The sequence below is a fragment of the Corvus brachyrhynchos genome, unplaced genomic scaffold (assembly GCF_000691975.1).
Source record: "Corvus brachyrhynchos isolate BGI_N302 unplaced genomic scaffold, ASM69197v1 scaffold150, whole genome shotgun sequence".
Classification (NCBI taxonomy): domain Eukaryota; kingdom Metazoa; phylum Chordata; class Aves; order Passeriformes; family Corvidae; genus Corvus; species Corvus brachyrhynchos.
In genome coordinates, this window is record NW_008236162.1 from 3,404,397 (window position 1) to 3,414,382 (window position 9,986).

Genomic DNA, 9,986 nt, shown 5'->3' on the forward strand with positions numbered 1-9,986 from the left:
AGCTGACCCCTCACAACCGCGGCTGCCGGCTCAGAGGGCCGGTCTGGCCAGTTTACCAGCATGAGTCCTGGTTCTCATGGGTGACAGCTGTGGCATAATGGGCAGCTGCACGTGTGGCTGAGGAGCTGCCTCTCCCAGTACGTGGTCTGTGTATATGCCTTTGAAGCACTAACAGTATTCTTAACATCACTGGTACAGCAGTGTGTAACCAGCAGCTGGAACGTAGTGTACAGGGGAACAAGAGGATCCTTACAGACTCTCCTTTGCCATGTGTGCTTGTCAGGTACCTGTTAAATCCCATCCTCAGGCTGAGACTCCGTAGCCAGGCGAAGGTGGTGTCCAGACAGGGGTCTCCTCCAAGCAGACTCAATTTTTATCACAAGCCACCGTTGGCCCTGTGGGTGTGTGACCTTTGACTGGTCCCTGTGCCCCAGCAAGTTCCTCTTTGACTAATCATCAGCAGTAATTGTCCCCTTAGGCTAACTTCCTGTCCTGAACTGTTTATAAATCTGCCCTGTGTCACTGGGGATGAGATGTACAGGAGCAGAGGAAGTGATGCCTTCCCAGGAATCTGGGTACCTGGCTTCCTCATTTCTCTCAGGTGCCCCTGAAATGAGGGACGTGATAAGATCTTTGTCATGAGGAAGGGTTTTCTGTCACTCCTTTCCTGTACTTGGGACCTGATTGCAGCATCCTGTGCCGTAGGTGTGGTTCTGGATGAGTCTGCTCCATCTGAGGTGTGCATGGTATGAAAATACAGGATGAATGGCAACAGGAGGTGATTCCCAAGTGACGGTGACAGGCAGTAGCCAGAGTACCAGTCTCAGTCTTGCTGTGTCTCAGGAGCTGCTCTGAATGGTGTGACCTCAGCCCAAGTACTGCCTTCCAGGTTTCAGAGCCCACTGTCTCTGGCATCCTGCCACCCTCTCTGCGTTGACATCTCTCCGGTCTGCTGACTTCAGTTGCTCTCCTTCAGTGCCGCTGGTGGCATGTGAGTGCCACGTCTGCCAAGAAACCCAACTTGCTGTTTGAAAGCTTTCCAGGGACACAGGCTTCATTTGTGGCTGTAATGACCCTTCAGCGTGAGTGGATGCCAGGGGCCTCCAGAATTAAACTTGTTCCAGGCGTCATGCAAGGACCCGTGCTGGTGCGCATGTCCTCGTGGGGAGAACAATAATAGCTCCACATACGGTAGGCTCCTCTGAGTGCCAACTCCCTCGATCTCCTCCAATGCAGGCTCAGGGATGGACTCCACCTTGTCCCTCTGAAGAGACTCTGCATGCTCTCAGCAGCCAGGAGGGGATTCTGCTGCCAGATTCTCCACAAGCTGCCCCACGGCAGGACTTGCTCAGTGGCAGCCCGGGAAGGGATCTGTTCCTGCAGTCGTGTTGCTGCCGAGCCCACCACACGCCCATGGACAAACCAGTGTGTGTGCACCATCTCCTCTGAGCTCTTTGGGCTGCACCGTCTGAACTCACCTGAGCTCCTGGCAGACTGTTGGCTTGTTTACCCAAGTGCTCTCCCTGATCCTGTTGCATTCTCTCTCTCAGAGCCCCAAAAGGGTGTGAACTTTGGAATGGGGTCTCTGAGCAGGCTGCAGACTCGGTGCATGTGTGAGACTGTTGCTGAGTAACAGGAGGACTGGTTCATTGCTGCAAGCAGCCCTTCTGTCTGGCTGCAGGGCACCAGCCTTGCCTGGGCCCTTCACCATGTTCCTCCTGCTCCCCTTTGACAGCCTAGTGGTTAATCTCTTGGGGATTTCCATAACTGTCCTCTTCACTCTGCTTCTGGTTTTCATCATCGTGCCAGCAATTTTTGGAGTCTCCTTTGGCATCCGCAAGGTTTACATGAAAACTTTATTAAAGATTTTTCAGGTAAGTCATGTTTTCAGAATGTTCTGTGTGTTTGCAGAGGTTTGTCCAGGCATGGTCATGGTAGGAAGAGAGGCTTTTGCCTCAGGAGGGCGTTGTGGGTGACTGGAGTAGAAGGTTGGGCTGTTGGTGTCGTGCTGCTGCCAGTTGACCTGTTTGGCTCATCTCAGCCAAATGCAGCTTACAAGACCTCTTGTCTGTGGGCTGTTTTTTCCCTGTAATTAATCTAGTAAGTCTTCAATTAAAGAAATAGTCTAGCAAGGCTAGACTTGGCAGTCGGCAGGAGTGCAGCAGGATCTGAGGGGTAGCTTGGAGGAGTTCGTGTCCCAGGCAAGGCGGAGTGCTGGTACAGCTTGGTGTCAGGTGTGATGGGGAGGGACCAGACTGCAGCCAGCAGGTTGCTCCTCTCCAGGACACATTTGGATGAAGCAAAAGCAGAGGAGGTACGGCAGGAAGCAAGCCTTTTGTCCTGCAAGCCCTGAGTGGTCTGTGGCCAGAACCCAGAGCTCTCAACATGCTTCTGTCCTGGAGCGTCGCCTACTGAGCCGTGTCTGGACCTGCCGCCTTGGAGGACAACCAGCAGCCCTTGCCGACCCTCTTGGTACAGAGAGGCCAAGTGGAATTTTCCAGCTTGTTGTCATGCTGTTCCCTTGCCTGCCTTTGGTGGACTAATTTTATGGGCTGTCTCTGAGCCAGCATCTCTTGAAGCAAGTCCCTGACCAGACCAGAATTTTTTATCTACTAAGAGTAGTAGGTAAAGCCTACACCACTCTACCCTGGCAGCCCAGGTGAAGGGCAAAGTGCTTTCTATGGAGGTTTTAGGCTCTTAAATGTGGAGTTCATGCTGCTAAAGGATGCATGGTACAGCTACTGCTGTTTGAACAGGGCTGGTTGTCCCCAGAGTATTCCTGTACTGGTTAGCTTGCGAAGACAGCCCTGGAGCTCACAGTGTTCAGCTCTTTAAACTCTGAGTCCTCCCAAAAGCCTGAGGTGTAAATGGGAAGACCTTGGGCTTTGTGAGGGGCTTCATTAATACAGATATCTGAAGACCTTACTACAAATCTACTGACTGAAGTGGGCAGAAAAAAATGGAACTTTTCACAATGTTTTCTTTTTTTTTTCCCCCCTTCCTTCAATTCAGGAACATTTACTCTCAGTACCTATATTGGTGTTTGAAACTATTTTTCTGAAAAGACTGGGAAGTCTGTTTCAGTTTTTATTAAAGAATCTTAGTGGTGGGATAGAGGAGCACTCATGCACAACTGGTCACTGATTTGGTGGAAAATTCACTTATTAAGTTTGACCATTCAGAATTGTATTTTGGAGGGCTATTATTTACCAAAAATACTTTCCCAGCTCTTGAGGCCAGAGGGGCAGCATGTGAGAGCGTGGCAGAGTCTGACAGCTTGTGGGACACAGCCTGAGCTGTGAGGCCTGGCTGGCAGCAGCACATCTGTGTTGCTGGGGAGGGAGGGCACCTGCCTGCTGCCTCTCAGGTGGGAGGCTGGGTTTGCTGCTGCCACAGTCAGGATGGAGATGTGCTGGGCTTGCAAAGAATGCCTTCTCCATAGGCTGCTTAGCTCACGCGAGGTCAGAGCTCCTCTCCTGACTTCTGGGATGGTAGTATCTAGGCAATCTTCTGCAGTCCTGGAGTTCTAGCTGCTGGCAGAGGCAGCTGCGAGGTGAGCAGGACACTCCGTATGCAATTAGCATTCCCTCATTGCTGCCTCCTGATCTGCTGCTGGCATGGGCTTAGATTAGGATGCCAGAGTTCCCAGCAACTTCCCCTTCTTCACGGATAAGCATGTTGTACACAAGTCTTCCTCCTTCAGAAGTTTGTCCTTCCCGACCTATATGGATTACAGGCCGTGAAGGTTACGTGGAGGGCAGGCAGGAAAGCTGCACAGAAATCCAGCCTGCAGTTTGTGCTGGTGCCCTTGAAAATTAGCTGAGAGAACAAGTAGTCCTGGCGCAGGATTTGGCAGCCAGCTGTCTGAGGGTGCTTGCTGCTGCTGTTTTGGGTGGATTGCTGAGCTGAGAAGCAGCAGCAGCTATTAGCTGAATCAGAGGGGAAAGGATCCCATTCCATCATCAGCCTGATGTTTTCAGCAGCAACCTGAAAACACAGTCTCCGCTTTGAATTTAGAAGAAACAAGGGTTGAAAAATAGCGCTGGTCCCCCAACCAGCTTCCTACGCTTTGGTGCAGACACCCCAGCAGGAGGCACAGCTCAGCCAGAAGCTGTGCAGTGGCAACCATGTGCAAGGTGCAGCAGAGCTGAGAGGTCACAGAAACTGCAGAAAATCTTGCTGTGCCATCTCATCACTGAGCACTCTTCTTCCCTCTGGCACTCCCTGCTTCCCAGGCCAGTTTCTGCTTCACCTCAGTTCAGTTGGGTTCATCACTAACTATTTCAGTTCTGTGTGGAAGCCTCCTGCTTTAGCCCCATCTTCTCCCCTGAAAGTCAGCTGTAAAATGGGCAGTGTTGTGGAGCTATAGGCCTTGCAAATCTTGGTTGTCCTGTCTGTCTTGCAGTGGGCAACACTGAGAATAGAGCGTGGTGCCAAGGAGAAGAACCATCCATTGTACAAGCCGTATGTCAATGGTGAGATCCTGCCCTGCATGGGTACACAGGGAGTTCAAAATTCTTTTGGGGAGGTGGAGTAAATGTGGTGTCTCTGAGCAGCTGAAGTCTGCTGGGAAGTCTTTTCCAGTAGGAGGGAGTTCTAGAGAACTCTGTTTCACAAGGAAGGGCAGGGAAGCACCCTGTGAGTGCTTCATTTCTAGATAGTGGGGAGGACTGGTTTATGCCTGTCTGGACTGGAAAAAGGAAGGAGGCTCTGAGGAGGGCGGGTGAGGAAGGTCCTTGGCTTTCGTCTCTCTTTGAGCGGGCAAGTCACACTTTTCTCAGAGCTGCCTATGGTGTGTTGCAGGTATCATTGCAAAGGAGCCAACATCACTGGAGGAGGAGATCAAAGAGATCCGCCGGAGTGGCAGTGGCAAAGCCCTGGACACCCCTGAATTTGAGCTCTCAGATATCTTCTATTTCTGCCGCAAAGGCATCGAGACCATCATGGATGATGAAGTGACCAAGAGGTTCTCAGCTGAAGAGCTGGAGTCCTGGAACCTGCTCAGCAGGACCAACTACAACTTCCAGTATATCAGCCTGCGCCTCACTGTGCTCTGGGGACTCGGTGTGCTCATCCGCTACTGCTTCCTTCTGCCCCTCAGGTGAGTGCTGGTGCAGGGACCTGCCTGCCAAGGGGGTGCTGGTGGCCTGGTTTTGCTAGCATATAGTTTCCCTCTTTCTGCAGGATAGCCCTGGCCTTTACTGGCATCAGCTTGTTGGTGACTGGTACCACAGTGGTGGGATATTTGCCAAATGGAAGGTGAGTTCATCTTCAAGGGAAGAGCAGATGGGGAGAACTTCGTGCAGTTTGAGACCTGATAATCCTGAAATTTTCCTGCAAGGCTTTCTGTTCTGCCACCTGCAGACACAGCAGGTGGTCGTGGCAGCTGTGGCCTCTCAGGAATGGACACCCTGTAATTTTCAACAAAGGGCCTAGATGTGAGCACTAAGCCGGTGGCAGAGCACTTGGTCCTGGCCTCTGAAAAGAGTAATAGCAGAAAAGAGCAAAGGCCAAAATTTTATTCTCGTGACTTAAGAATCAGTGATCGTAAATTGACAGCAAAGCTCAGAACATGTTTCAGTAGCAAAGACTTGAAGGCTTGGCTGGATCTCAGGGCCTGGGGCAGCTGAGCTGAGTGGCACTGTTACGGGGAGATTGTAGGACTGGGGAGTGATGGTCTCTGTCCTGGGCTGCAGGTGTAAGGACTTCCTGAGCAAACATGTCCACCTGATGTGTTACCGGATCTGCGTGCGTGCCCTCACAGCCATCATCACCTACCACGACCGGTAAGGCCTGTCTGCTCTAGGCTGTCCCTGCCCAGGAGGTTCTCCATGCCAGGCCTTATGTAGGCCTCATGCTTCCTTCCTCTTTCTTCACCTCTACCTTTGTTTTGCATCTAGAGAAAACAGACCCCGAAATGGAGGCATCTGTGTGGCCAATCACACCTCCCCCATTGATGTGATCATCCTGGCCAGTGATGGCTACTATGCGATGGTAAGGCACCGGCTCTGCCTGCTCGGGCTTGGTCGCCTGCATGGAGGGAGCAAGCAAGCATGTTGTGGGGCAGGAAGTAGGCAGCAAGAGTCCTTTGAGCATGCAGAACTACTTTTCCCTGCATGACATGGCAGGGCACTGTCAGACTCTGTTGTACGTGGTGTTTGTGCAAGCTCAGCCTGGAACTCAAAGCACCAGGGGTCTGTTGGTGCAGCTTTGCAAGAAGAGCTCTGGGCTTTGCTGTTGTTGGAAGAGCAAAGTGCTTCCCCAGCTGGACCTCCTGCCATGGGGAAAGCACTTGGGGTTTGCTGTATCTGTCTTGCAAGTCAGAGCGTGGGACTTTTCCTCTTAGCCTTTCCAGCGTAGGGGTAGGAAGGTGGAGGGGAAGCTCAGAACAGGCAGCAACAATGAACCTCAGTTTGGCTGTGAAACCGGGTGCTGCCTTGGCTTTCATGCATGCCCAGGTCTTGTAACTTGTGTCTTCTTGCCCTGTCCAGGTGGGTCAGATCCATGGAGGGCTCATGGGTGTGATACAGAGAGCCATGGTGAAAGCTTGTCCCCATGTCTGGTTCGAACGTTCTGAGGTCAAAGATCGTCACCTCGTCGCCAGAAGGTGTGACAGTCGCTGGCTGCTGGGGTGGGTCTGAAGGCTGGGGGAGGTAGCGCTCACCTCCCTTGGATGAGGACACTGCATGGCCTCATAGGTGCTGGGAGATTGTGCCTCTGTTGTTGGTGCCCTGATAGTCCCTGGTGACTGCAGGTTAAGGACTATATGCTGTGTGGATTGCTAGTGAGAGCTTCTGTCCTCTCTGCTAATTTTTGACACTCTTCTGTTTAGGCTCACAGAACATGCCCAGGACAAAAGCAAATTGCCCATTCTTATTTTTCCAGAAGGTGAGTGCAACAACGCCAGACAGACAAGCACCTGCATCTCTGTTGCTTTCCTTCTTACACAGCCAAGGGCTTGAAACCCTTCACTGAGACAAAAGGGACATTGTGTCTTTAGAGCTGAGTGAGCCCAGAATGCAGGAGTCATACATGATGTCCTGATGACCCATTCTGTGCACACAGAGAACAGAGCATGGACTGAGAGTTAGGGGAGAGTTGCTGGGTTCCTGTGGCCCTGCCCTTAAGCCTGTAGCTTAGACTTCTGAACTGACTTGGAGAGGAAAGTTAAGATTGTGCTTGTCTCTTACAGGAACATGCATCAACAACACATCTGTGATGATGTTCAAAAAGGGGAGCTTTGAAATTGGAGCCACAGTTTACCCTGTAGCCATCAAGGTATGAGAAGGCAATGTTCTTAGGTCACAAGTCTGTCTGTCCCTCTGTATCTCTGTCTTGGCAACCTAATCCAGCCTGGTCTGAGGGTACAGGAAAGCTGAGGTCACTCCATGTAGTGCTTTGGGAGAGCTGACCTGTAGCTCAGTTTGGGGTGGAAGTTGGAGCCTCAGAGAGGGTGCAACCACTGCCTGACTTCCGTGAACTCTTCTGCCTTTGTAGTATGACCCACAGTTTGGAGATGCCTTTTGGAACAGCAGCAAATACGGCATGGTGACCTACCTCCTCAGGATGATGACCAGCTGGGCCATTGTCTGCAGTGTCTGGTACTTGCCCCCAATGACCAGGCAGGTAAGGTGAACCCAGCCTATCTCTGATTGCTTTCCTGTTTTGCCCTTCACTCCTGCTTCCCTCAGCCTGAAGAGGACGCAGTGCAGTTTGCCAATCGAGTGAAGTCAGCCATTGCCAGGCAGGGGGGCCTTGTGGATCTGCTCTGGTGAGTCCAGGCAGGCTTTTCTCTTCCTGGTGGCAGAGTTCCTTGTTTCTGGGTCATGGCATGTGCTCATGGGCTCCATGGCAAGAGCTCCATTTGTTTCTTGCTTAGGGTAGAGCAGGCCCATGGAGGAGTGTTCTTCTGTAGTAGGGACCAAAGTCTTTGCTTCTTCTGTATGCTGGGCATCAGGGCTTCATTCTGCGATTGTAGCTTGCATTGGGATGCCCTGGGTTTGACTTGTTTCTGCTCAGCAAGGTGTGTTCAGCTTGGGAACTTGCTTTCCCAGGCACTGAAGTCTCAGAGCCTGGGAGGCAGGCAGGCAGTCTCCTGTAGTGGTACTAGAGTAGTTCACGTTTCTGGCAGAGTTGCTATTTTGAACACATTGCAGGGCCATGGGGGAAGCTCCTGGCAGAACCAGGTAAGAAAGTGGTGCCCTTCAGGGACAGGTGGTCTGCAGTGTGCCCTGGCAGCGTGTGGTACATGGGCAGATGTCAGCACTCACTGGAACTCTGACTTGCCCTGAGCAGTCCCAGCCAAAGATGGTGCCTGCCTGCAGCCTCTCTGATATGATTCTCCCCCCAGGGATGGAGGACTGAAAAGGGAGAAGGTGAAAGACGCGTTCAAGGAGGAGCAACAGAAACTCTACAGCAAAATGATTGTAGGCAGCCATGAAGACCGGAGCCGCTCCTGAGTCTGCTGCCTCCAGCACTGCCACCGGGGCTGGTCAAAGCCCTCTGCCTCCAGCACCAGCCAGGGCTTGTCTGGAGCAACTCCGAATCTTTGGACTTGGGCTACTCCAGAGCTGCTTGGACTCGCTCTTTCATCCTCTGGCTGTTGTTTCCTGGAGGCACTGTTACTGCCTGGAGTCTTTAGGCCCTTGGCAGCTCATGGCAAAGATGCCTTCTCGTTACTGTTACAGTGAAGCCCCTTGCAGGGGCAATATTAAATGAAACTCTTACAGTGTCATGTGCTTCCATCTGGTGTGTCCAGCCCCAGGGAAGGACTGGTGTGATGTGCATGTGTGTCAGTCACAAGTCTCCCACAGCACAAAAGCCAGTGAGCTGTGCTGAAATGGACTGCCTTGACAACCAAGGGAGGCGTCATGAGCCTGTGCCCCTCGTGTGTGTGGCATAAACCCCTTAGGAGCAGAATGTGGTCTCTCAGGCCCTTTCCAGATCCTCTTTCAGGAGAAATCTTTTTGTTTTGCCACCTTCATGTCAGCTTGACCCAGACTGTTGCTTCTACGGTGTCTGAGTAACAGCCTCTTTGCTGCTCCTGATGCAGTAAGGATCATACTCCTTGGAAACCTCCCTCTGTCCCTTGGGGCTGTGAGGTGCCAGGTGTCACTGGAGTGGCAGGTGGGGCTCCTTAGGAATCTGTACGTGCTATAGTGGGAGCCTAGGGTGTGTAGGAGAGCCCAAGACTTCATGGCTGGGGCAGCATATCCCTTTTCAAATGTCTGCTGAGGGAAACGGTGGCATCTGACCTTGTCATGCACCAACACACACATGGATAGTATCAACTTGTTGCAAGAAAACTGAAATCTTGTGCCGGTGGTGGTGCCCCTTTCTGCTCTGCAAGTAAATTATTCAGTAAAACAACTTGCATTTGAGCATTTGTTCCATGTACTTTCCCATTTTCCTTACATTCCTACAAACTTGAGCACTTACACTGGGTTCTCTGCTCTTAGAAGCAAGAGCTATTTCACTGCTACCTGCTGAAGCCTGCTTGCATTTTCTAGCACTCTGGAGAAGGCAGTTACCAAAGTGCCTCCTTTGTACCTCAAGTGTTGTTTGCTGGGGAGGGCATCTGCTATGCCAGGTGAGGACAGCTGTTCTGTGTAAGTGGCCTTAAATCTGGATTTTCCCTGTGCTTTATTTTTCTTTGCCTGATGGAACTTTGCTGCTCTGGCCGCAAGGCTTGCGAAGCTTTTCTCTTGCTCAGGGCCCATTTGGATGAAGACCCCTGCACCGTGCTGTGGTGTGGCGAGCTCTGGAGGGAGCCACAGCGAGCCAGGGGTTGCTGAGGCAGTGCCATGCTCACTGGGTACTTGTGGATGTGCCAAGCTGCAGCTGGAGTCACAACTCTGCTGGGGACATGGACATTGCTGCCTGCCCGTCCCTGTTGCCCAGGCAGGGTCTTCAGGCTCTCCTTCACTTCTCCCCGTTCAGCAGCCACTCCTGAGCCCTCTCAAGGGCTGTGTCCCCAGAGCTCTCCT

General features: G+C 52.1%; 1 protein-coding gene across 1 annotated transcript; it reads left to right on the plus strand.

Moving 5' to 3' along the window:
• Positions 1–30: 30 nt before the first annotated feature.
• On the plus strand, positions 31–8,734 carry GPAT4 (glycerol-3-phosphate acyltransferase 4). The gene is made up of 12 exons (XM_008632719.2): positions 31–1,874; positions 4,406–4,475; positions 4,804–5,101; positions 5,185–5,259; positions 5,697–5,786; positions 5,901–5,994; positions 6,492–6,607; positions 6,833–6,888; positions 7,193–7,278; positions 7,498–7,626; positions 7,692–7,771; positions 8,351–8,734. Exons 1-12 carry the CDS (start codon positions 1,710–1,712, stop codon positions 8,457–8,459), a joined length of 1,368 nt encoding a protein of 455 aa, XP_008630941.1. The 5' UTR covers positions 31–1,709; the 3' UTR covers positions 8,460–8,734.
• The last annotated feature ends 1,252 nt before the right edge of the window (positions 8,735–9,986 follow it).